At 38.0% G+C, this 27,810-nt stretch overlaps 1 protein-coding gene across 5 annotated transcripts in view; it reads left to right on the forward strand.

Annotated features, from left to right (window-relative positions):
• Positions 1-27,810, forward strand: part of KATNIP (katanin interacting protein) — a 62,129-nt gene that overhangs the window by 16,131 nt on the left and 18,188 nt on the right. For all 5 annotated transcript variants that reach the window (XM_075767768.1, XM_075767766.1, XM_075767770.1 and 2 more), the window contains 10 exons: positions 724-887; positions 2,965-3,077; positions 3,541-3,655; positions 4,028-4,234; positions 6,681-6,821; positions 11,652-12,549; positions 17,191-17,925; positions 18,493-18,701; positions 22,574-22,637; positions 26,290-26,467. In XM_075767768.1, coding sequence (XP_075623883.1) covers positions 724-887; positions 2,965-3,077; positions 3,541-3,655; positions 4,028-4,234; positions 6,681-6,821; positions 11,652-12,549; positions 17,191-17,925; positions 18,493-18,701; positions 22,574-22,637; positions 26,290-26,467 — 2,824 coding nt within the window. The remainder of the gene's footprint in view (positions 1-723; positions 888-2,964; positions 3,078-3,540; positions 3,656-4,027; positions 4,235-6,680; positions 6,822-11,651; positions 12,550-17,190; positions 17,926-18,492; positions 18,702-22,573; positions 22,638-26,289; positions 26,468-27,810) is intronic.

Here is a 27,810-nt window from a genome sequence, read left to right on the forward strand (position 1 = left end):
TGTACAACTTTAGTCTCTTTTTCTTCCCTTGACTTTTGAAGTCCTTGAATATTACCACTATGCTTTTCTTTTGAATATAACCACTGTGCTTCTCTTTTAGTCCAATCTCAGATCCTCTATTGTTAAATTTTATTTCCTTTCTTTAAAACCTGTTTATAGGCTGTGATGTTTCCATTTCTCCGTGATGTTTGGGAAGATTGAGATGCGTATGGGCATTTTGATGACTACTTACGTGATAAGGTCATTTATGTTGCCTTGCAGATAGCAACTCCTGACTCCCCTGGTTTTGCTAGAAGACTCTGGGGATTTCTCCAAAATAGCTGAACACCCCAGTTACATGGAAAGATTCTGGTGTGCTGAAATTATATACAATAAGAAAGTACTTATTTTTCAATTAAATGTTACAAGGCATTTTTATTAAATATCTGAACCAAGCAAGTACAAAAAAATCTTAAAGTATGAAAATTATGCTTTTCATTTGTCAGTTTTCCTTCTCTTATGATGCTGTTTCAGCTACAGTAGTAGCTACGACCAGTAGTAGATGTGACCTGAAATCTTAATGTAAACCAAACTGGTGCAATTTAGCCTTGCTTGGGGTGGTTGCAGACTGCTAGCAAAGCCCTGAGTCAGTAACTGAATTGGATGTTTCGAATGTGCACTGTTGTAATGTTCCATACTCATATGTCCAAACAAATGAATATTCCTTCCTTCTTTTGGTGACAGGACCATTAAGTCGACCAGAAAGATCACTTTCAGCATCTCGAAAGAATGTGTGCGAGAAGGATCCTGATCTCTCTGTTTCAGCTGTAGTTAAAGCAATGCAAATTGAAAATGAAGTCTTGCAGAGAGATCTGCAAAAGCAGACAGTTTCCACAAGCCCCCAAAAGGTATGGCAATATACAGAAAAGGGCTGTTTGATCAAGTAGCAAAACCCCCATGAATTCCTCTTATACATTAAGATTATGTATGAATGAATGGTGATGCCTCTTAAGTGTAATTGAATTTGTATTATTCTTCCATAGGGTGGTTTTCTTTAATCTGCTTCCTCAGGATAGCATCCCACAGCTCTCTTGATTTCAGGGATCACTGAGCAACTGATAGGCCAGTCATATGATATGTCTGTACAGTCAAATGCACAGCTGCAGGCCCGGTTGAGCCATTTTCATTCTGGAAGCTTCTTAAACAAGATAACGTGTGATTTCCATACCAATAAATCCTACCTTCCTACTGGACTCATTAATGTGGGCACTGTGGCCTGTTAAAACATGCCCTGCTTTTGGAGTATACGCTGCTGGCTCTTAGTGATGAGGAGCTAGTAAGGGTCTTCTGCACCAATGCGTGTATATCTCTTATCTCCAACAACTGTGTTTAAAAGCAATTAAAAATTCATCTTCTAAACAAGGAAATGAACAAAAATCCATTCCCTTCTGATTCAGGTCAGACCATTATTTCTCTTTAAGTTAAAGAATAAGGAGGTTTGTGTTGACAATCCCACCTAAACTTTGAGCATAACCAGTGATTCAGTTCTCCTAACAGAAAGAAAGTACCTAAAGAAATTTGAGCATAAACTGAAATGTACAAAACTATCTGTTATGGACAGTGTTCATGGATTCAGTCTACTTCCAGCTTGGTGTGTAGGAGACTCATTTTTATAGGAAGGAAAAGAGATATACCCACACATTCGTGGAGTTACCCATTGGAATTCTGAGAGTTTCCAAGGCAGCTGACTGCTTTATCCTAAGCTGATGCTCCCTGAAGTTGTGAGTTGATGCTATGACAAATATGTATTCACTGTCATTGCTGAGACAGCATTAGGTTTCTGGGGAGTTTTGGTTAGGAGCAAAGTTTAAAATATTCTTTAACTATAGGAAAGTACTTTACATATGATTTCACCACCTAGGTCAACTTTTCAATCTTACTCCTCTTGTTTTTGAGATATTTATAGCTTTGTGATTGAGAGAATAAATTCCATTGAACATTCTCACATAATGTATCTTCCTACTAACATCAGGACTAATTTTAATATTGTTGTGCTTGAATGAATAATAATGAAATAATACTTAAAATAGACGTAATTTTACCCTGAAACTTGAGATTTTCATAAACCCACTGTGAGTTCTCAGTCTTAAAGCAGACCTAAATGATCTTCCAGAAATAATTTAATTTTATTTACACAATTAAGAGATTGTGGAATTTGGCCTTTGATATTTAAATGTATAACAATGCAGAATTTTTAATACTAAAAAAGTAATTAACTTTTAAGCATTTTAAATTTCTCTTCCTCTTCAAAAATTATAGAAAAAGCAGTGACCTAAGAACAGGACTGCCATTCCTCATCTGATTAGTTGTTAACTGTACTGAGTGTTCTGTCTCTGATAGAAGGTGCCAACAAATTGTTAGGAAAAATAACAAAGGGAGCAAGGTATATTTACAAAGTGGGGTACAGGCAGAGAAAGAGGCCATAGCAGCGTGAGAACTGCAGGTCTTTTCCTCTGTTTTCTCTTAGATAGTCACTACTGATAGTTCTATATTTAAAAAAAAAATAATCAAGGTGTTATTCTAGAATAATAACTGAGCTTTTTTGGTTTTAAAAAGTCTTTATGATCCTTTCTTGGAGACGAAGGAAGTCTAGGCAGACCTGTGCCAAAGCTTTGTCAACTCTGAGTCCTACCAAATGTATACAATGAGATTTCAGACATATATATATTTACTAGTCATCAGAGAGTGCTTTTATGTTACTTTTCTTCCACATAGAAGATCAAGCTCCACGCTCAGCTCTTTCATTGCAAATCAAGATCAATTCTGTTAAATGTGCTTTAACTCATTGTAGAGTTACGGATTAGCTCAGGTTAGCTGAGACCAGAGCTGGGCCCAAACTCTTATTTATTCCAGAGATGCAGACTGATGCTCGTTGGTGTGTAGAGAACAATGTGAATGAAACATGCTCATCTTTTTCTTACTTAGAAGAAATTTTCTGTTTCATCTGTTGTTTCTGCAATGGCTGAGCCTCCAGAAAAAAGCCAGACAAGGACTGCAATCACAAAAGCTGTTGAGAGAATTTGTCCTTTTGGAAGCAGGTATATATATTTCCTTTAAGGCTAGCTTCCTTCTTTGAAGAGATATTTTTCAGTATACCGCCAGGTGTAGTGTAGTACCACTACACCTGATAATCTTTAGATCCCTGAGACATCATACAAGTAGTAGCAGATCAGGGAGAAGGTTCTAGCCTTGGGCTAGTGGAACATCTGTGGATCAGGGAACTGCCAACGTCTCCCTCTGTTTGTCTTTATATTACCTATGTGTTACTTTCTCAGACTGCCTCAGAACCGGCTGAGAACTGGAGCCCAGTCTTTTAACCAAACTCTGTGTACCTAAGGTGGGTTGCTGCAACAGTGTCATTCAGCATGGGGGTACATGAGATTCTTCCGTGGGGTGTGTGGGTTCATCCTATCATCTCTTCACCTTTGCACCAAAAAACCTATTTCTTAAAAATACAAGAGTTGTGAGGAAGTAACACATAAAAGAATATGTATATTTCAGACAACAGAAGAAACTTCTGAAAGTCCTTCCAGAGCCTGAGAGCCATTCTGCATCTGATAATGACATATTTCTGTCTGATGACAAATCCGAAGTTGAGTCCATGTTGAGAGAGAAGGTTTGTGTATATATGCACCATAAATTATGCTTCCCAGTATTACTGAAATAAAAGTACATTGAATGATCCTAATGAGAATTTATCACTGTTCATCAGAATGACAAAAGAATCAGCCAAAGAAGAGAGACCTGTTTTCTCCTTAGTCTTTGTAAGAGGGTGATAAGTTCTCTTCTACTACCCTGCCATAGATTTATTAGTTGACTTGGGGCAGAATTGGTGGAACCCTGAATGATTGAATGTCATCCACATAGCCTTGAGTTTGCAACCTTTTTGCTTCTGACTCATCCGTATTGTAGTCTTAACAGTCTTTATTTTGTTCCACTTTTTATTGTTTTGTCACTTATGTTTATACTGTATTTCATTTTGTTCCAGATGACAACCAGTGCGGAAGTACGTGAGGCCATTTATGTGACTATGGAACTTCTTTCTAACTGGGGGAATCCAGTAAACGTGGGCCTGAGCGAGGTGGAATTCTTTGATTTATACAACAAAAAGATATTTGTGTCTCCTCATGATGTGGACATCCGAAATGCTGACAACCCTGGGGATTTGTGCTGCTTGGTCAATAAGAACTTAAATGTAAGACAGCTTAGTCCTGGATGTGAAATTTCTCATTATAATATTTCTTTAAATATTCTATCACTAGATTTTTTGTTTAGAAACATGATTGCAGTTTGAACCTGACTTGCATAACAACTATCTGATAATTAAAAAAACCCAAATGAATATTGCTTATTACTGACAAATCCATCTGTCCTGTCCAAGATGTTGGTATTCAGTTATAATTTTGTTTTAGAAAAGAATTTAATTAATTTGCCTGACTAACTTAACTAAGCAACTGGAAGGAGGCAGCTTTAACTCTGCCTCCTTACATATTAACTCTGTGGTATTGTCTTGGATGAAAGAACACATTCTGTTTTTAAAGTATTGTAATGTAATCATAGTATCTGTAGAACTAGATCACAGAACTTTAAGGACAGGGAATTTCACATGCTTACAGTATGCCTGCTAATGAACAAGTAATTCTTGTGATCTGAAGGTATAGGAGCTTCACTGCTAACTTCCTCCAGATCTGTAATAAGAAGGACACACGCTTAGTTTCTCCTGTCCCTTTGTTATCCTTTTACCTAGGGAAGAGTAAGAATGTGTAGGTAGGTAGTTTTGAACAAGAGATTAAGAAAAATATGTGGCATGGTACAAGTATTTCATGGCTCTTCTGTGAGATAGTAAGATGAGGAGACATGAGGTACTTACGTACTAAAGACAACAGACAAAAGGCAGTAACTGGTATGAAATTCTGATGCTGCTGAAGAGATGTAGCAAATGTCCGTAGTCCTTCATACAGCCATAATTTCATTTGTGCTGCACATTCACTGAGTGTCCTTTGTCTCCATGAGCCTTCAGAGCTAGGATTCTGGTGAAAAATCAGTATGATTTGAGTGGATGAGGATACTAAATGACTTAGTTTATTAAAAAATATAAATTCTAACTCATTTCATGCTAGCAATACTTTTCTGCTTGCAGGGTGAATGAGAATAGAAAGAGAGCAAATATGCAGTATTTTGAAATTTAGTTGAAACTCAGTGTGGAGTATTATTTCCAGACAGCTATTTTTACTTGAAATGTCTTTCTTACTGTCTCCTGAAAGTTGTAGTTTGGGTGATATAAATACCCATTCTCCTTTATAGGCTGTGCTCTCTGGCAGATGACACTCAGTAGTCGTAGTAGTGACTCTCAGACTTTCTAGATAATTATAAATTATGTAGTAATATATTCATTAATCCATTATAAACCTGTTATTCTCAGCAGTTCTCATATATTTCTATATCCTATTTTTCTTCAATAATGAGGTTTTATATTTCATTGATTACTATATTCCTTTGATTTGTGACACTGTAATCTCCTCCCTTGAAGCTGGGAAGATATTGCATCAGAGAAGATGCAATATGGACAGGGAATGTGGTCTTAGAAAGTGGATATGTGATAACTGAACCCCAGACTCCTTCAGAAGTCAAAGCAGCATTTCCAGTTTGTGTACATTTCTGATCATACAGGAAAGCTTTTGGGTGCATTGTAAAAAAACCAACAAATTAATGAATCTTTAAGCAACTAGTATTTTCAACAGAATTGAAAACTAACATAAAAACTTACTTTGTGGAAAACTCACTTTACCACAGTTAAAACACTTCCATCTTTGCTCATTTAGGTGTACATTTGTCTTTGAGAACAGACATACTCCTATTGAAGATCAGGGATTTTGTTTATTTTATAGTTTATTTATTACCCTTGCAGACTTTTAAGAAGAACACTTAAATTGCGTCCTTCCTTGTACTCCCTGATATGCTGTAAAAGAAAAAAAGGTCTGGCAGAACCTCAGGTGCTCTCAACTTGCTTTGAATATCTCCTCCGGAAATATTCAAAACCCGCCTGGATGCAATCTTGTGCAACCTGCTCTAGGTGATCCTGCTTTAGCAGGGGGTCAGACTGGATGATCTCCAGAGGTCTCTTCCAACCCCTAGCGCTCTGTTATTCTATGAAATTAGTTGTCTGCAAAGCCTGATTAAAATAGAGGCAGTGAAATACAATTCTGTAAGATACCTCTCTTTAGAGGACAAAACAGAACTGTAAGCACTTTAAGAAATCGTAAAATGATTATACAGTGTCTTTTGCCCTCTACTGCCTGCAAAGCTGATTAATTTGATTAAAATAAACTGGGCATGCTTTGACCCTGCAGTTACAAAGCATGGCAGACTGCCTGTCATTTGTGAGCATGCAGATGTCTTACTGGGACAGCAAGCAGCTGACCTTTATCTAATTGTCAGGTTGTTGTCAGCTGTCTTACAGGCAGAAGAGTCGGATTTACTGTCTGGAAATGAGGTTAAGGTTTTGCCTTTAACGTAGCAGATTTTATTAAATGGTTATTTTTCTAATCAATGTATATTTTTCTGTGGGGTGATGACTTAATTAAAATATGCTGCTTTAGGAGAAAGAGTATTAGTGACAGTCTGCTTGTACGTGTTTTTAGACCACGAAGGAAAGCTTCCTTTGGATATGCCCTTTCCATCCGCCCATCCAACTTTACTTTGTTATCCGCAATCCCACCCGGTCACGTGACTTTGGTATATCCAAGATCAAGATTTGGAATTACAACACAACAACTCCCTGTGTAAGTAGTCTTTTCTCACCTCCTTTGTATGTATGCTCTACCTTGCCTAGGGAAACTCAGTTTGATTTTCTTTCCAAAAGTATGAAATAAAAGTAGATACCATTTTCCCTAATAAAATAGGGAGCTAGGAGGGGTGCCTGCCAACTGTGAAATTTGCTTTTGTCTTAATTGTAAGTGGTAGCAATGTAAGTGTTAACGTTTCCATAGGCACAATTAGAATTTTCTTTCAAAGCTATTAAAGATCTCTAAAGACCTCATAAAAGGCTTGCATATTCTGTCAGTTAATCCTTTACTGTGGCGAGAAATAAAGATACAAAGCTAAGTGCGTCTTAATATTCAGGACTTTCAGTTGGTTTATCACAATATAAATAAATACATGTTTAAATATGTGTTTTCTCATATATATATAGGTATAATAGGCTGACTGTTGCTCAATTTTGGTTTTGTCACTTTAATTAAAAGTATATTAACTGTGTGTTCATAATAAAACAAGTAATCTAGTGTTACAAGAGAGACATCTCATGGCAGATGGTCTCTTGTTTGTGTGTTTGAATGTCACCATGGAAATTATTCTTGTTTGTATACTTCAATGTTAAGAAAAAAATCCCAGGTACTGGATCAAAGAGGATTTGCTGTCCTGGATTATAAATAAGAGGCTTTATCCCTCTGGTTTTGCTCTCATCTATGTTCTTATATAAGCACATATGGTAATTTATACTATGGAAATGGCTATGGAAGGGACAGCTTAAACAAATTTACTATAACATGATTTATATTTATTTTCTGGAAATTTAATAGCTTTTTCTATTAAAATGTCTACTGCAGAATGTTTCGTTATCATTAGGCAGTGCGAAAGGGACTGCTGTTTTTGGAGGTAATAGTATGATTAGTTATCAAACCTATTGAATATAATGCAGGAAATACACATAAATGTATTTCTGTGTTTCAAGGCACTGTTTTTTTGTTTTTGTTTTTTTGGCGTTTTTTTATAAACTGCTGTGAGACAAGCTGTAAAATCCATTAGGAGTATAAGCCCGTGGATTTTGGTGGCAGTGCAGCCATCTACACTGACTAAAGAAGTGTCTCGTTATCCTTAAGATGAAGGAATACTATAAAGCAGTTCTGGCTAATTCTGTAATTTGTCATGAGGAAGTTTTGTCTGAGAAGTATAAAACCCAAAAATATCATTAGCTAACAATTTTCTTCCTGGTAATGTAAATCCAGAGCCAGATTTCTGTGTCATTTTTTAGTAATCAGTCTAACCTCCTTCTTTCCCTCAAAAACCATGTAAGTGAGAGGTGCCCAAGTACTTCTTCAAAAAACAGACAAAAATTAATTCAGACCAGTACTTTTGGATTGTTGAAAACGTTTGAGTTTTAGAACTTGAGTCTGGAAGTAGAAAAAAAATGTCTGAAGGAAGCCATAAAAGTCAGACTACATCCTTGTCATAGACTCCTTGATTCAGTGTATTACAAGGAAGGTCTCAGAAAATGCTTCATCTTGCCTCTATTTACTTCAGATGAGGTCTGTGAAAAAAGAAGTCATTTTTAGTCTGCAAGAGCAGATTAAGTGTAAGTGAGGGCACACAGTTCTTTTCAAGTCTATCTGAATTCAGGCATTTTGTAAATACTTGCAACAGCCTTGAAATTGCATCGTTACTTGATGCTATTAAAATGCTTTTCATAATATCCAATATAATGTCTGTTGTATGTCTTCACAAATCTGTGAATGGAATTAATACTTAAAAGCATGAATGTCTTAGCTGCTCTGCAGTTGGGTAATTTTCTCCTTCAAGCGATTGCCCGTATGCGTGTTCCTCCTGTGTGTGTGTTCATGTCCGTTCTCTGGAGTTGGAGATTTTTTTCAGTGGGGACTACCACTGGAGTGCGTTGTCTGTAAGGATGCAGCAGCTTTATTCCAGCAGAGTTAGGTTTGTAGAATAACTTAGTTCTTTTCGTTCTTGACTTCTTTTCTATTGCTCCTTCCTTTTCACTCTTCTGTGAGAAGTCAGGCAGAGGCAAGTTCAAGTCCTCTGTCCAGGTGTAGTTTGCAGAAAAATGCCTCTTGTTTTAAGCTTTGTCCTTCCTGCACAAATACCACTGAAATGGCCAGAAATACCATCCCTGTTGCTTCATTGGAAAGCACCATCCCAGCAGGTGTTCTTGAGGCCTGAAGGAGGAAGCTGGGAATGAACATCAAGAGAAACCATAGAACAATTTCCCAAAATCTTTCATTTTTTTTCTCTCTGACATTGATCATACCTACTTGCTTGTTCTGAGGCATTGTGCTATTCTAATTACTCTTCTGGGAGGAAAAAAACCCCCTGCCTTGGATGAAGTATTGAGTGTTTGTTTACAGAGTGGCTTCTTGATGGAATTACTCATGAGGAAGGTGTTTCTCCACCCTCCTCACGCTTGAGGAGAGTTAAGCAGTGGTACGAGGAGAAGCGAACCGTTCTGTCGATCTTTCCTGCCGTGTCTGATCACCAAGCAACTGGAGGCTCAGAAGGGGGTGTGAGGGAATGAAAAGGAGCAGTTCTTAGTCTTGTGTCTGCACATGTTTGTCTTGGAGTCCCTGAGATCTGTTCGTATTTTTCCTGCCTGAGCCTCAGTCTGCTTAGAATTTTGGTGCAAGAGATTTTCATTAGCTCTTTTACTGGTTCTTCATGAATAGCTGGGTCTTCTGAGCTATCAGCTGTTATTAATGCCTGCCCCAGTTCAATCTGTCTCTATTGTCTTGGAAGTATCTGCAGCTTTAGTTGGTTCATCTTGACACAGTCTGGACACCACTTTTGAAGAAGCTTCCTATGATACCTATCCCAGACACTCCAAGACTTCAGAGAAGGGAAGTCATTTCCCACTGACTGGAATAGTAATTTTGAAGTGACTGGCCCTTTTCCATGCTTGACTGTCCCTCTTTCAGGGAGAATAAGCTCCACTGTCTCATTTTGTAATGTTTTCTCTGTCTACCTGTCCTCCTCCAGTACTGGTGGGTGGAGTGGGATTAATTTAAAAACATTTTGTTCTTAAGAGGTTGGTGATTTTAATTTAAAAAGATTAAATTGACAAATGCTTTTCAAAATATATGTGTATATATTTGTGTAGTTTCATGCAGTTTATATCTGTTCCCACGTAAAACCACAGAACTAAGGTTTGAATATTTATAACTGCAGTAAAGGCTAGGATATTATGTAGAAGTGTCGCAGTTATCCCAAATTCAACTGTGAATATCCAATATCTCTAGCATTTAAGGGAGACATTAACAGTCCAGACATACAAAGATTCAAAAAATAACATTACTGGGGCATCCTGATAGTCTTGCTCTTCCCCATCATAATTTCAGGCAAAGCCATATCATTAGTTTTTAATATATAATTATTAAAGTGTTTTGATCCCAGGTTAGATTAATCTAGCAGTGTCCTTGTTCAAGGGGAAAAAATACCATTTTTTATGGCCAAATGCATCAGTATGGACATATAGCGCTTTATGATACTCTAGGAGTAACACAGGCAGCCATGACAATTAAACTGGGTTTACAGCTGTTCTCTGAGAAGTTAGTGAAGGTTATCTTTTTCTATCAGGAATGTGTCTTGCATTTCTACACTTATTCCCCTCCCTCAACTGAAGCTTTCTTGTTATTCCTGCATCTTCTGTTTTACTCCCTGTGCAGGTCTATATTACATTTTTCCCCTCATACATGTTATTATTTGGAAAGTAGTAGAATGGAAGTTATAAAGACTTGTAAGCTGTAAAGAGTGCATGCAGGAGTGAAGAACGGGAGACACTTGTACTTGAAGGTGAAGGAATAACTGGTTTAGGCTGGGAGCGGTGGAAAACTGAAATTGATGTTCAAAGAAAACTGACATCCAGGAGATGAGCAAGAGGGATGAAACTGAACCTTCTTACTTTCATGAAAAGCTTCTCAGTTTCCATGAAAATAAGGAAAGAACAGAGAGTTTTTAAAGACTCCATATGATGGATGTGTTACTGAAAGTTAGAGGGCAGAAAGGAGATGGATTCTGTCTCATCTTCTGTATTTTCTTTGAAGATACCAGTATTTTTGTTAAGAGGGTGAAAAGGTTAGATGGAAATGATAAAGAGAATAGAAAGAACATTAGTTCCAACTTCAATGGAATGAAAAAAATCAAGTTTTAGTGGGTGCCGCAGAAAAGGAGAACATAGAGATAAAGTTGTGAGTGGCAGAGCTGTGACTGAGATGATAAAGGCCTTCTATTTAAAAGCCTAGTTAAGTGTTGGAGTAAGCCATCAGGGCAGATTATTTGAAAATTGTTAAAAACAGTTTTCCTCACAATGGTATGGGTTATTTTACTTTCTTCAGGGGAAAGAGATGGACTGGATGATTTTTTTTAATGTCCTTTCCAGCCCTGTATTTCTATAACTCTTTATAACTCTTTTTAAGTCTAGTGGCTTTGATCTGAGTGGTTGTTTGCTGTGGAACATGTCGTGAAAGGGGTGACTCTTAAAGATGCTGAAGCAAAATGTGCCTCTGGAATTTATATCCTGATCAACTAGATTTATACTTAATTTAGGCTTCTTCATTCAAGCTTTTCTAAAGCTTTGTCAGCCAAAATGGTTCATAGTACTGTCTAGCAGGTTTTTTAGTCCTTTTAAATAAAATCTTAAATATTCCACAGTATTTTTCAGTTGTTTGAGCTTTTGGTTAAAAAGCAGTCAAAAGCATGTTATTGATAAGGGATTTTAATTGTATTCATCTGTTTATTGATTAAGTATTCAAATGTCGGAGTTCCAGAACAGTGATATCTAATGCTTGAACAGCTTAATTGAAGTCTTCGTACTTTTATTTTTGTAGGATCTTGATGTTGGAGCAAAGAAAGTGAAGTTATATGTTGATGAGAACCTTGTATTTGATGGTGAATTAGAGAGAGCCTCTGGAGATCTCCTCACTGACCATAGCACTACAATTGACCTTACAGATCACAAGCAAGATAGCTCTGCGTATTCTTCAAATGAAAGGAAAGAAGTAAATGCACCTGCAGTCACAGAGGGGAAAGCAGACCTACATGTAAAATGCTTACAGTCAAACAATACTTCACTAAACTGGAAATCTCTGCCAGAAGAAAATATTCTTCAGCGTAAGATGAACTCAATCAGCTTTGCAAAGAAAAAATTGTTCGAGTTAGAGGATGATGTAAAACTGTTACCATCTCAAGTTTGTATAGAAGATAGCAAAGAGAATGCAACAGTACAAGCAGTTACGGAGCCTGTTCAATCCGATGATGAACTTACTTTGAGCGAGCAAATGGAAAAGCTAACAGGAAGAAAACTGTCTGATTCTACAGGTGCAATTCCTTCTTGGTTACAGTCATCTTCCCAAGTAACAGAGAACACTCAAATTACTTCCAGTAAGCAGAAGCCTCCCTGGCTTGCCACAGAACATTGTTTAGGCTTGAGATTTCAAACACAGTCAGATGGACTCATGAAAAACATTTCAGATCTGACTAATGAGGATGTCAAATGTCGGAGAAATGAGCTGGGAAGATCCAGTAGTAGAAATGCAAATGGAGACGAGAGATCACAAATGCTAACCAGAAAGGATGGTGATGTGGACTTGGACATTTTGGAGCAGCTTTCTAAGAAGAATTGCTGCAGCTTACAGTACCCTACAAGTGGAAGGAGAAATGTCAGATATGTAAAAAAGGAGGGTTTAAACACTATAAATCTTGGAGAAGATGATTCCGCACTCAAAGGTAAGAGCTCACAATAGCAACCTTAGTGCAAGTGCTGACATGTTCTTCATTTAGCAGAAGCACAGAATCATTTGGGTTGGAAGGGACTTCTTGAGATTCCTGGAGGTATAGATAGTGGGATTTTATTTGTGGTGTTTGCAGTATTCAGTTTCTCTCATTCATACTACAACAATGCTCAGAGCCTCTCTCCTTGTCCTACACCTGATGTGAAATGCTCTTCTGCAAAAATTACATTCTGAGGTAGTGGTTTTAAATTTATTTGGAGAAGACTGAAGACTAAATTTCAGTAAATATTAAATTCAGTAAATTTACAAGGGCATGTAGTAATAGGACAAGGGGTAACGGTTTTAAACTAAAAGAGGGTAGATATAGATTAGATATAAGGAAAAAATTCTTCCCTGTGAGGGTGCTGAGGCCCTGGCACAGGCTGCCCAGAGAAGCTGTGGCTGCCCTTGGCTCCCTGGCGGTGTTCAAGGCCAGGTTGGATGGGGCTTTGGGCAACCTGGGCTAGTGGAGGGTGTCCCTGCCTATGGCAGGGGGTGGGAACTAGATGGTCTTTAAGGTCCCTTCCAACCCAAATGATTCTGTGAGTCTATGAAATTACATTCTAAAAATTGTCACTCCTGCAGACAGCAAATGCTTGCTAATATCAGTGAAAATCTGCAAAAGGATAAAGAATGTGACCTCAAGGTAGTGAGTAAATTTACAGAGTTTATTTGTGTAGTAGGTTTGTGTCTTTCTCAGTGAGAATATATGCTGAATATATTTATTCAGAGTAGATGGAAAACTGCCCTTATTTTCCCTTCTCTGCTCATGACATTACATACCTCTTTCAAACCTCTCCCTCAGACACCTCTGCTCATTTATGAAGAATTTTCTAGTAAATTTAGCTGTTACCTGGTCCATGCTTTTGATTATCCTTGTCATCTTTCTCCAAACCGTTTTTTAGTTTGCCTGGATCCAGTTGGAGGTGTGGGACCCAGATTTGTGTAGTTGTGTTCTGCCTCTGGCAGTAGCCAACAGTGTGTCCTCAGGGGAAAGTGCGAGGATTGAGCAAATTCTGAAATTGTTCTTCGGCGTTCTATAATTTTTCAGCATTCAATAACTTGTTTCAAATTAAGAGAGTCTGGCAGAACAAGGACAACAAGGCCCAGGGAATTGGAAGAAGAGGTTACAAAAATACAAATTTAATTTTAGGTGTGATTTAGTAAAAATAACCATCAGAACAATTTACATGAAAGTGTAGCTGGCTGTATATTGTATTTGAGTGTTTACATTAAAGTTATGGCCATAAGGGGCAGGAAGTATGCCTAAATGCAGGAATGCCACTTCAAATTCTACAGCAGGTATTGTGTGAAGTTTTCAGACAAATGTGAAGAAAGTGATTCTTCCTAAACTTAGAATGTCTGAATTTTTCCTTCTCTGCCCCTCTGCAGAGAAAACAGCAATTTTGTAAGTATATCTGAAATTATACCTCAAAGAAGAAAAAAGTAAAGAAGTAGTTGGAATCTTCCCTTCACCCACCCACTCACCACAGCCCGTTTTCACACATTTTACAGTATCTCTGTTAGATTAAAAACTTGTCAACACTATGGAAACTGTAAATAAATCCCACCTTGGTAATTTCTGTTCAATTTTAAAAATGGTAACTATTTAGGAGTTCTAATGTAAACTATAAGATGAGGATTATCATGATTCTAATTATAATGTCATCTAATTTTGCTCAGAGCAGGTTTTGTCATCTGGTGCTTAAAACTCCCAACGTGTTTGTCCCTGGGAAAATTGCATGCCACCTACCAGCTTTTGTTCTCTCCGTACTGTACTGTGCAGGGTAAAGCTGTCTTCAGAGTGGAGCTGAGTGAGCATTAACAACAGTTTTAAGTGTTTCCCTAGGAGTGGTGAATTTTAATTGGTACAGGGCATGGGGAACTGCAGTTTCCCGATAGCTGTATGTGACAAAGGGAAGGCAGCACAAGCTCATACACAGTGGTCACAGCATGCCTTTGATCACTAAATGAAGAATAATGAGAACAACAGAAATTAGAAATAGCACATCCATGCATACTTGGCTCAACTTAATGTTGCTATTAAAAATATACAATTTTTCTTTGATAACTGGTTTAATGTGCAAAGAAAATGATGGTAGTATGCTGATAAAATTTGCAAATAACACATAATTTGGGGTATTATGAGTTACGAAGATTGAAGAACTGCACAGAAGGATGAACTTGAGGACTGGAGTGATAGAGCGATGAAATGCAATTCAATAGCACTGCTTGCAGGGTCATTTGGGGACTAATAACAAAAAATTAAGTTGTAAGCTGAGTAATCATCAATTGCAAATGACCGAGGAAGAGAAGGATCATGGCTGAGTAGTTGATAACAGATTGACTATGAAATACTAGTGTGACGCAGGCGTGATTATAGCAATGCGCTCGGAGGGTGTATCAGCAGAGGCATTTCTGTTAGTTAGGGAAATGTTAATATCTCAACAGAGGCACTCGTGAGACGTCAGTTGGAAAACTGCAGTTCTGATCATCCATTTTCAGGAAAGCTGATTACAAAGTGGAACAGATACAGAAGAGAGCTTTTAGAATGATTTGGGAAATGAAGCATGTGATTGCAGGGTGGAAATATGATTGCTATTTATAACTGCAGGGAGTAAAAATGAGATTAACACAACAGAGGGAGAAGGAACGTGTTTTTTCAAGCTAGTGTTGCCCCAAAATGTAGTTTACTAAAGTTTTGAGAGGAATTGTATGGTGTGTGTTGCCATCGGAAGCAGGACAAGGGACTTAGTGATTCAAGACACCCCTCCTAAACCCACAGAGGAGATGCACATTTGAGGTGTCTTTATTTCTGGACTTTGGGATAGCATCCATCATACAATCCTCTCAGTAATGCAGAATGCTGGGAATATGCGTCTGTAACATCTGCAAGTGGGATACTCTTTATCTACAGGCAGAGTTTATTGTTCGCATGGCTCCAATAAAGATAATACATTTTAGATTCTAAAAAACCTGCCAAACCCTGTGAGCCTTCAGCCATTGACCTCTGCTTTTGGGCTATTCTCTGCTTTCCTTTCAGAGGTCCAATTCTCCTGTTGTCACTCCTTAATGTAGCTAACAAACCTGTTAACCTCCCGTTGAAAATCACTCCTATTGAACTGCTGTGGAAGTGCTTCAGAGTTGTAATTGCTGTACTGCTTGAAGTACTTAATGTTTAAAAAAAAAAAAAAAAGTGTGGGTTTTTTTTTAAAAAAAAAAAAGGGAAAATCCTCCAAAACAAGGAAAGCGAATGGATGTCAAATACTTTTCTGTACATACTCATCCTGACATTTTCAAGCTTTGACATTTTAAAGTCGTAAATATATATATACAAATATCTTCTTCAGGTAAATTGTGAGGCTCTGGGAAGTACCGTTTGGGATCACCCACCCCATGAGTATCCATATGGACAATGGTTTGAACAAGAAAGTGACTTGTAAATGACTGATGTTCTCTGAAGTATGTACCTTTGCTTCCTAGCTGTATTTCCCTTGTGGGGTAAGGAGGAGTAGCCAGGTTGGTCTCCAGCCTTTCATTCTGGAAGACAGCCCTCTTTCAGGTAGTTTCCCATCTGGTTTAAAATTCTTATTTTTATCTCACTTGTCCCCAGTGTAGATTATTATTGGCCATAGATAGATTTGGAACATCCTCTCTTTCCCAGTCTTTCCAAAAGCAAAGTGGAAAGTTAGTCTTGAGCAGTCTTTTGGGAAAACATTATTTTGCATTTTACGGCAATTGGCATTTATTCTTGATAACCATTTGTTTTAGTAGCCACTCAAGGACATTGTACAGAAGTGAAATCTAGCCCATGGGCCTGCAATGGTTTAGTACTCCACTTGCTTTTCTTCATTTATTTGAAGAAAATACATAAGTGACAGTTTTATTGAAAAATCTTTGTTATTATCTGCTCTTAATTGTTTTGAGATGGAAATTAAGCAGCTCCCCAGTGCAGTCACAAGGAGAGCACGCTTTGCTCCCACTGTGCCCCTCTAATTTGTCGTTCCCATTACATACTTTGTCATTATCCCCCTTCTACATTTCACACTTGCTGAAAAGTGAGAAAAATACTTGGACATTACCTGCGTAGAATGCAACGCTCACCTCATCCTCCTTCTATGCCGAACCTACTTCTCACCACTTTTCTTTATATAAACGTGGCTGATTTTGACGGGAAGCACTAGCTTTTCTCTGTAATGCTTTACAAACTTAACAAGTTCAGCCATTTCCAACTGTATGAAAGGTCTTCTGCAGAAATATGATTTAAACTATTGTGACAGCTGCACAATAAGTATTGCTGGGCAAAACCCTGATTTTTGTCAGTGTTAAGTCAAGTATTCGCAGTCTCAAACTTAGTTGCATTTTGTATCTTGGCATGTGCTCTGCTCTTCAGTAGTTAAAAGGGATTGGTTTTGTTATGTCTAAATGGGGAAGAGGAATTGGGACATGTAGGGTGGCAAAATAAAAGTGATACTGTAACAGAATTTCACAGTAAGGGAACACAAATATGACCAGCCTAATTCTGGAAAGTCCATGTTGTAGTGATTTGCTTCCAGTCCTGTTTATACATTAAATACCTATGTAATGTTGTTTTCAGATGAAGACTTTTCCATCAAGGCCATAGCAACCTCTAGAGCAAAGTGGCACAATGAACAAGAGCATACTCTGCAGGAGTCCTGGAATTCCTTGGTGAAGTTTAATTATTCCCATCGTGGCCGAATCTCTAACATGGATTTTCAAGGGGATATCTTTGATGAGTTTCTCCATCAACAGAAAATCAACCAGCCTGGAGAATATCAGCAAATGAGAAAAGAGGGACTACAAACACTACCAAAAAGACAACAAGAAGAAAATTCTGTGGAGGCATATGATGGAAATGATTTTAAAATTCCTGTTTTACCTTATGGGCAGCACTTAGTGATAGACATTCAAACAACATGGGGAGACAGGCATTATGTTGGTCTTAATGGAATTGAGGTTTTCAGCTCTAAAGGAGAGCCTGTTCAGATTTCAAAAATAACAGCTGAACCACCTGATATAAATATTTTACCAGCTTATGGCAATGATCCCAGAATAATAACCAACCTAATTGATGGGGTAAATCGGACACAGGATGATATGCATCTCTGGCTAGCGCCATTTACCCCTGGAAAATCTCACTTTATCTTTATTGACTTTGTGAATTCCTGTGAAGTAGCTATGATTAGGATTTGGAATTATAATAAATCTCGCATACACTCTTTCAGAGGTGTGAAAGACATTATAATGGTGTTAGATGAACAATGCATCTTTAAAGGAGAAATTGCGAAAGCTTCAGGAACCTTGTCTGGAGGTATGCTATAATTTATTATTTTCTTTGTGGAAACAGCACTACAATACAAACAAATACATTTAGTTTATTTGTTATCACTTCGAAGCAAGCTGGCACTTTGTATAGTATTTAGTCCTTTTAATTTCAAAACGTAATGCAAAACCCACTAATGCATTCGTCAATGATATTGTGAATTTTAGCAGCATATAGAGCTAATCTCTATTCTTAATGATGTCTTAGCAACAAGACCGTATTTCAATAACATCAGATAGTCACTAGCCATTTAAAAGTTGCAGAATTTACTTGTCTTCACAGATACGGTCTTTTGGAAAAGGTGATGGAGAAGCTTTTTTCCCATTTTCTTTTATGTGTATTTGAAATTTGACTGAGTTCTCTAGGTTTTTCTGCTGTGCAGTGTAAGTTTGAGAATGAACATACTAATTATATCAGTAGTCAGTATCAATTTATCATATATTATCTTTAAACACTACTGCCAATTAAATGTAAAGAAGGACCAAAAATAGTTTTTAATCAGTCTATATATTACTTTGTGTGGTTTCTCCATTTAATTTTATATGTTGCCTTCAGCTCCAGAGCACTTTGGGGATACTATATTGTTCACTACCGATGATGATATTCTTGAAGCTATATACTGCTATGATGAGACATATGATGGAGAAATGGAAAATGCCAGCTCCTTCAGATACGAGGAAGAGCTAAAGAGGCCAACAACTGCTGATAGGGAGGGAGATGAAAGACCTTTTACACAAGCGGGGTTAAGAACAGAGGATCAACAGGTAGGGGCCTCTGTGTTCAGAAATCTCTGTAAATGTCTTTCTGAAACATGACATGGAAGTAGTAGACACTGATTTCCATGATGGAGTAAAGGTCTGCAGAAAAACTAATAGAGCTATTGTCTATTTTGAAGACTTCTGGGTTTTTCCACCAGCTCAATAATATATGCAATTTTTTTAAGCCCAAAAGGTCCTCCAAATTTTGGTTTCCCTGATTCATTAGTAAGACTACAAGGAAGACTGTACTGGATTGTGTGTGTATATATATATTTCTGTACTTACTTGGACAGAGATTAGAGGGAATTCTTTTTGATGTTGGTACTCCTGAAGGTTTATGCCACTGTCAGTGATTTTTACCATACAGTTATTCATGTAATAAGTAGCTGTCCTCCCTGTCACTCCAAACCAAAGATTTTTCTGTATTTTCCACACAGAGTATACTCTTGCTTGTTTCTTCCTCCACAAATTAAGTATCTTACCTGACAAGGATCTCCCTCTCTCAACCCGCACCTTATTTGTTTCCTTTTTTTGACTAGCTTCTCCACAGGTCTGTGTGCATTTTGCAGCATAAAAATGCCCCTTTACTATTCCATACAGCAAGTGTTTTACTACTTGGAGGAAGGCCATATTTTCAAGCAGTGGAGTCTTGCCTCATACCATTCCAGCCTAACAGTCCCGTGTCTGAGCATAGATCCTGCAAGATTTTCGGCTCAAGATGTTGTGGGGCAGTCTCTGACCTGATTTTCATCAAATCTTCTACCTTAGAATCTTCATGAGCACCTACTGTTGCTTTAATGAGGTTTTGTTTTTCTAGGGGACACACACTTATTCTTCCTTGTGTGAGGAGATCCAAAGCTGAATCAATCCAAATTCCAGCTGGTTCAGCTACAGTGCTCCCAGTGATACATGGTTCCTAACGAGTTTTGTGCTGTTGTCAAGCCTTCCTGTTCTGTCTTGTCCTCTTCTGCTCGTGGCTTATAAGGCAAAAGAAAATGTCATGACATTGGAATCTGATCTCGCTGTTAAGATCATGAGTCAGTGACTAATTCTTTGACTTCTCGAGTGCTAGTTGATATCAGAACAGTAATTTTGGTCACATCTTTGCTTGTGGTATCTTAAACTGTTCAGACACCTTTTGCAGTGCAGGATTTTAGGAACACAAATTCAAAAAGTTCACCTTTCTTTTCTCAATCACTCTTTTATTGTAAGCATTCACCTGGACTACTTCTACTGCAGAAGCCTAGCCCCGGACTGTCTGGTCCTTACTCAGATCCTCTGCCTTTTGTTTTGCTGTTCATCTGTGATGCTCTTCATGCTCCTTTTCTAACCCTGAAACATGCTGTATCAGCAGTGGAATAACAAAAGCTATTGTGACTAAGCCATTGATCTCCCTGTCATTCTGTATTTGCTGGTACCATCAAGATTTTGGAGATGGATGCTTATGCTATCAGAGTGATACAGATCTACTAGATGATTTGTCTTCCTCAGCATAACATCATTCAGACTAGTATTGGGTTCAAACAGTCTCTACCTGTTGATCATTCACCCTTTTTGCCTGTAGCATGTTCAGTGGATGAAACAGTGTTTTCCTGCACTGACTACAGAACTTTTCAAGCTCTTATGGAAGTGGCTTACTTTCTTGTCAGTATTATCCACGATCATCTGTCTTTCACATTAATTCAATAATCCTTACCATGTCAACTTTTACAGCAAGGTCAGACCTGTAACTAGTACACTTGACCCAACTCTGACTGTGGCCAATAGCGGATGCCTAGGGAGAATGTAAGAATAGAGCAAACATACAATAATGTTTCTCTGAAACGCTCATCCAGCCCTTAGCAATTTGTCTCACAAGGACATTTTGACTTAACCTTTGTGTTTAGTATCCTGCCATGGATTTTTATTGTGTTAATTCATCTACTAGCTTTTTGAACCCATGCGCACTTTTACAACTTAAAATGCTCTGTGGTAAGTTTCCCACCTTAGCTTGCATAGCACAAAGAACCTCTTTCTGTTTGTCTCTAGGTTCCTTTAATGCCCCCTATTTTTTGTGTTGGAAGAAACTAAACGATTATTCCCCATTCCCTTCTTCAATCCACTTGAGATTCATGCCCCTCTGTTACAATCTGCTGAATCTCTCTTTTTTCAGAATGGTTAGTCCTACTTTAGTCACTCCTCACATGGGAGGTGCTATGCAGTATGGTGAGGCGTAGGAGCATGGTAATACTTTCTAGTTTTTGTTGCTTTTCCAATAGCTCTTGTACTATGGTGGTATTTTGTTCTAGCCATAAGGGTCTAAGAACACAGGTAGGACAGTGTTCACAAGCAGAAGTAGTTGAAATAATAGAAAATTAGACCATATCTGAAAGAAAAGAAGCTGGGCACCAGTGAAACGAAGGGATCTGAGTAGCCAAGAAAAGAGGAAGAAAGAGAAAAGAGGTGGTAAGGTGACTTGGCACAGATGGTTTATGACCTGCAAGAGAGGGTATTATTCTACATTCTATAAAACCAGTAGCTTTATTGTGTCCATGGGCTTTGATATTCAGTGGAGTTGCAAATGTTAATTCCCAGGCTGGTCTTTTAAATTTGTTCTAAAGAAAAAGCATCAGACATCAAAGATAGAATCAGTGTTTTGTGAGAAAGGTACCCCCAATAGGAGAGGGTTTTCCACCTTCTGGGGGTTATTGGTGTGTGTTTATTTCAGTGTGCAGTTCTTGTTCAGTTTCACAGAGTTAATTACCACAAGGATATTTGCTACTGTATTAAGTATATTAGTATATTGCAGTCTGGGAACATAGACATGTAAGATCCAGGATGTCAGTGCTTATACTGCAGAGACCTAATATAACAGTAGGAAAAAAGTGTTGACAAGTCTTTTTTTTTTTTTTTTTTTTTTTTTTTTAAGGCACAGTGTAGGTCTATTTGATGTATTCTGAATGACAGGAAGTCTACTTCTAATGATGAATGAAACTATAGAGAAGGAGTCTGGACTTCTAATTTCCTATTTGACTTTTTGACTACTAATGAGGATTGAGTTGATGTTGTTGTAGAAGTATTTATAATAATGCCAAGATTTCATTCTAATCTGCCATTATTTTGTTTGGAGCCCAATACTGTATGTGTGAAGTTAGGATTGTTTTCCTCATGTGCAGCATTTTTACATTTACCTGCAGTGAACATAACTAACCATTTTATCATGCTCACTCAATGAGATGAAGTCTGTCTTCAACCCTTTGCAGTTGTTCTTTGTCTCGACTACCCTAATTGAATGATCAGCAAATTTTGTCATCTGTTTATTCACTTTCTGGTTTGCTATGTTGAATAGCGTAGGCTATTATTAATTAGTATTGTCAAAGAACAAATGCAGGCTTTTGGACAAGTTTGCTTGTTTCTTCTGCCGTTTGATTCTTGAGAAGAAATTCTGGTAGCACTCTTTGAGGTCTTAACTTCCTTCCAGACTTCTTATCTGTGCAACATATTTGCAACATGTTGCAAATACAGCATATTATCGTTTGCTAATGCCAGTCTGCAGGTAAATAAGAGTGATTTAAGAATTTCAGCCTCTTTGAGAATAGGTAGCCCACAATAGCGAGTCTCCCATTTAACACTCCTATATGCACTAACAAAAACCCCAAACCCTAATAGTCTTGACTTTCTAAGGATCTATATGATCTTCTACATTTTAAGGCATGTTTTCCATTATTTGCAGGACAGCCTGGGTGGTGAGGCAAAGGGGAGATTGATACACAGAAGGCTGGATGTAAAAGCCGAAACAAACAGACAAAAAACCCACCAAAAAACTCTCACTTTATAAACAATATGTCTGTAATTTATATGATGTGCATGTTCATTGCAGCTGTTTGTTTACTTTTTAGGTTCAAGAGCTAGACCCTTTCTCTGAATATATACCCAAGGAATCAGGAATATTTACTGGAAAATGTAAGTTTTTACATTTACTTCTTGCTTAACCACCCTCCCCCCTAACATGCTATCAAGGAAGATCTGATTTGTCAGAGCTGTACAGAACTTCGTGACAGATGTCAGGTCTAGAATAAAAAAGAGTAATTGAATGTTTAAGGCAGCAGCTTTGTTTACTATGGCATTTAGAACATTATATTGTAACAGTTGGCTTTTAATCTCAGAAAAATAACACTAGCCGTTTGCCTAGTCCCTGAATGGGGTTTGCAATAGCCGTGCCCCTTACCCAGTAATTCTCTCCCAATCCTATGCATTTATGTAGACTGACTGAATTTCTCAGATCCGATTGACAAAAGAAATCCTACAGTAAAGCTAGACAAGAATGTTATATCCATACTTAAATTACCTGATTTCTTTATCCTGTATAAAACTAACTCTCTATGGGCCTTTAAATTACTGTCCAGAGAGCTTCTGAATGGCCCAGAAGTTTGAGTATCAGTTCCTGGTCCTTTGACCAACACAAGAGAAATTACTTTCTTGGGCCTGACATAAAGTCTTCAGCAACCTGTGATGGCCTCTCTGAAAATACACACAGTGCTGTGGCTTAGTCAGCCACATATCTCTGAACTCTACCTATGAGCTGTGATTTGTGACCTATAAACTGTATCTAGGTCTGTGAACTTTATCTATGAACATGTCTACGAGCAATTCATATCTGTGAACTTAAGATGCCTTTCCCTCCTCCCATTTCTCAAAGTGGGTGAAAAAGATAGTGAGTGTGTGACTCAGAGCTCAGCAGATGCAGTCTCTTACACTGACAAGATATTGTTAAATCAGCTGATTGGGCTAACTTGTCTCTACTGAACAAAGAGGTCCTGATTTCCATGAGTTCTTGCAGGCAAAGAGCTGGAGAAAGCTAGTTATATTTAAGGGAGGCTTTCCATCTCTTAAGAAATGCAAAAGAAACTCCAATTTAGTCTCTTACACAGAAAAAAAAATGCCATTAATTGCTACAAGGGACTGTCTTTGTAAATGACCTTGCACAAAAGCAAAAAACCAACTAGAAGCTACAACCTCATTTTTGCCAATGATTTCTGTATACCCTGTCCTGCCTGTGTATATTGTTCCTTGTTCTGCTTATTCTGTGAGGTGGTCCCTTAGACCTGGAGTGAGAGTCCGCTTGCTTCTTCTCATTTTGGGAAATTACTGGGAACTGTGCAAAACTTAGGATCACTACTGCTGTTTTCATCTGGGACTCCCGCTAATAAATTGTGCGTGGAGTCACTGAGTCACTGTATCATTGACCTGTTCTAGGTAGTTTTCATCTCTTTCATCTTGCTACCAGTCATGATGTCAAGGAGAAATAGTGCTTCAAAGTGTGATGGTCACTGGTACAAAGTCCAACTAGTGGCTAGTTACTAGAGGTGTCCCTCAGGGATCAATATTACTATAGTGAACACTGATTAATATCTTTTTTTTTTAAAGAACTTGGATGATGGGATAAAGTGCAATGTCAGCAAGGTTGTGGATGATACCAAACAGAGGGGAGTGGTTGATATGCTGGAGGGCAAGGCTGTTCTTCAGAGGGACCTCGACAGGCTGAAGAAATGGTAAACTCATGATGTTACCTAATGTAACCTCATGATATTACCTAATGTAACCTCATGAAGTTCAGTGCAAATGCAAAGACCTGCATGTGGGATGTAATAACCCATGTCACAGGACAAGCTGGGGGCCAGCTAGCTGAGAAAGCAGCTTTGCATCAAATGGCCTGAAGTCTTTGTAAGACCGCAAATTGAACAAGAGTCAGCAGTGTGGCCTTGTAAAGGCAGCCAGCTGCCTTCTGGGATGTAGTGCAGCCAGCAGGGCAAGGAGAGGGATTCTTTCCCTGTATTTGGCACTTGTGAGACTATATTTGGTCTACTGTGTTAAGTATGGAGCTCCATAGGACAAGAAGAAAATTGACATACTGGTGCAAGTCTAGTGTAGGAGAGTGACCAAGATGGTCAGGCAGCTGGAGTACCTGACAGAAAGCGAGAAAAGTATGAGATCTGGGTTGGTTTGCTCATCCTGGAGAAGAGAAGGTGAAGGGAGATCTTTTTGCTGTCTATAGCTATTGGGAAGGCATAGAAAGGACAGATCCAGGCCATTCTCAGGCATGGACATAGGATTGGATTGAGAGACAGCAGAAACAACAAGGTAGAAAACAAGATTTCCAACTGGATATTAGGAAATCTTTTTCACCCTGAGGGCAATAAAACACTGGAACAGGAGTTGAGAGAGGGTTTGAAATTTGCCAGCCTTGGAGATATTCAGACTTCCAGTGGGTAAGCCCCTGAGAGATCTGATCTAAGGGACATGCTCTGAGCTTGGAGTTGGACTAGAGATCTCCAGAGGTCCTTTCCACCATGCATCATTCTGAGATTCTATGAAGGCATTGGCATGGTGATGTGAATACTAAACCTTGTGTGGATAGATGCTTCAACCTACCTTTTCCCTTTTGTTTGAAAATATACTCTGGATTTGCCTGAGAACTCTTGCATACTTGTACACAAAGCAAGTTTAGTCTTAGCAGTGGCCTTGGGAATAGCATCTGTTATCAATGTAGCCATAGCACCAATATTAGCTTGTCAGCTAATAGAACTATTTATTTTTCAGTGTCCTTGCAAATGCTGATGAAATCTTACACCCAAGTGAATTTATGTGTATATCAAGACTTAGTCTTGTGTAAATTGCTACGGCTGTTTAGAGGTAATTGGGCTGGATGGCTTAACAGGTTTAATGCTTGTTTGTTTTACAGGACATCATGACTACTGGTGCTTCTTTAGACATTATGCAGCCTGATTATTTCTGGGCTTCTGTAGTGTGTGAAATGAAAGACACTTTTAATTTACAGTGATGGATTTTTATGGAACCTGATCAGATTGGAATTTAGCTTCTTATATCTGTATATGCTATTTATATTTTTTCAGTAAGGCATGAAACAGGTAGATCTGAAGACACACGTACAATCTTTTGTCTGTTCAATTTTTCTTTATTTCTGGAGATGCAGGCTAATCAACATTGCTGCTTTTCACTAATGCTGTCCTGTTAAAATGCTTCCGTGTGTCCAGTTCTGACATGAAGATAGTAACTTAAACACATTAGTAAACCAAATTTGGTTTTTGGTTTAACTGTGAGTTGGTGTTCTCTAACAATTTATGGATTTATGAGAGACTGGATTTATATGAATCTATATAGTCATTTAGCTGGCAAAAGATGATAGATAGACTTCAGACTAATAGGTCTTCTCTGTGTCTGCGTAATCACAAAATCTGTCATGTAGCTGCTTACATGTATCATTGAATTACTGTCAGTCTGCAAGCTAAGTAATGAGACACTTGATAACGTGCTTGATCAGGAGTTGTGCAGTTACAAGTGAACAAGATGTTGGCAGCCCACTAAAGGGGTCTAACATATTTACAGAAGATACTATGCTATTACACGGAGGTAAGTGTGCAGACCAGGAAGTACCCAAATACAGCATATAAAGTTACTTAATCTAAACAAAATACATATACTGCTAATTGTTGGGGCTCGCATGCATCCTTATATTGGCTCCTTACTTCAAACTGTTAAGTATATATGTGTGTGTGTGTATATATATGTAATATATATATATTCTTTTATATAGGCCTGCAAATGAATTTTACCATGACCTGGGGAGACTCTCATTACCTTGGACTGACAGGACTTGAAGTGATAGGAAAGAATGGTCATGCATTAAAAATAAGTGCAGAACAGATTTCTGCTTCACCCCAAGACTTAAATGATCTTCTAGAGTATACAGGAGATTCCAGAACATTAGAAAAGTAAGTAGTGAAACATTGGATCTTCCAAGCATTTTCTGCAGGGCTTTTTTTATTTCTTTGTGCCTGTTTTTTCCACCAACAGTTTTGGAGTTTATCAATTTTAAATGTATTTTACATCAGACTTTATAAAGTGACAGAATTACATAAACTTTTATTATGTTAGCACATGTTAATGCGAACATGATTTTCATACCATTGCTCATTCTTGGATTTCACAAGCTATCCAGGAACAGCTTGTTGTAGAAACATGAATGAGATGTTTCTAAAAGATGGTGTTTGAGTTAGGAGATGGTAACACACCTGGTTGGTATCTCTGCTAAGGACTTTCCAGGCATAAATGTGGGTGTTCTGTAGCATCTGTCTGTGCATATGCAGTGATATTTATGCAGGATTGCTGGATAATTTCAAAGAAAATTTTCAAGTTAGCAAAGGGTGAGGATGTATTAGGGAATTGCACAAATAGGTGCTGTTCTGGAAATTCTGTGGCTTTTTTCTTTCTTTTTTTTTTTTTTTTTTTTTTTTGTAATTCCAGTGAAGTTTTATTCATTGACAGGTATACTTCCTCAAATTAACTTGTACTTCCTAAATGGTAGCAGTATAGAAATCATAGGCTATAGGTCTGGAGAGGATTTGGCATTTGGTTGTTACTGAAGCTGCATCCCGTTGATTCCAAGTCATAACTCCATTTCAAAGGGTATTTTCAGTTGTAATCCTGTCCTCTGGCATGTTTATGGCCTGTGAATACGTTTATGAATTCGAACTTCACTTTTCAAAGTCTTTGCTGAGTCTTCCTTAGAATATTTATATAACATATGTATAACATAACTAACTGTTCTTTGTAATTTCTGCTCATCTGACTAATACAGATGTCAAGCTTACTTGTATATAATTCCTCAGTTCTTCTGCCTATTTATATGAAAATCTCTTCTGAAGGCATCAAGATCTAAGAAATCTTCCCATGAGATCCCTTGTGATGAAGAGATTCTGGGGTGGAGACTCTCTATGCTCCACCATGATGGACCCAAATGCAAAGAATTCATTTAGCTTTTTTTCTGTTGGTGTCTTACCTTCTCTGCATGCTCCTTTTACAGCCTTGTCATCTGTTGATCCTACAGAATTTCTGGCAGGATTTCTGCTCCTGATGTATTGGAGGAATTTTATTTATGGTACCTTTTGCTTGCTAGCCTTCATACTCTTTTTTTGGCCTGTGCATACACATTTAGCCTTCCAGAGTTTATGATCCTATCAATTTAGGGTTCTTTGATCATGAATTTTGTTGAAAGATGGCTTGTAATAATTTTCTTTATCCTGCCACTGAGCCAGGCTGGCTTTGATTTTTCAAG

The sequence above is a fragment of the Balearica regulorum genome, chromosome 15 (genome assembly GCF_011004875.1).
Source record: "Balearica regulorum gibbericeps isolate bBalReg1 chromosome 15, bBalReg1.pri, whole genome shotgun sequence".
NCBI classification, from domain to species: domain Eukaryota; kingdom Metazoa; phylum Chordata; class Aves; order Gruiformes; family Gruidae; genus Balearica; species Balearica regulorum.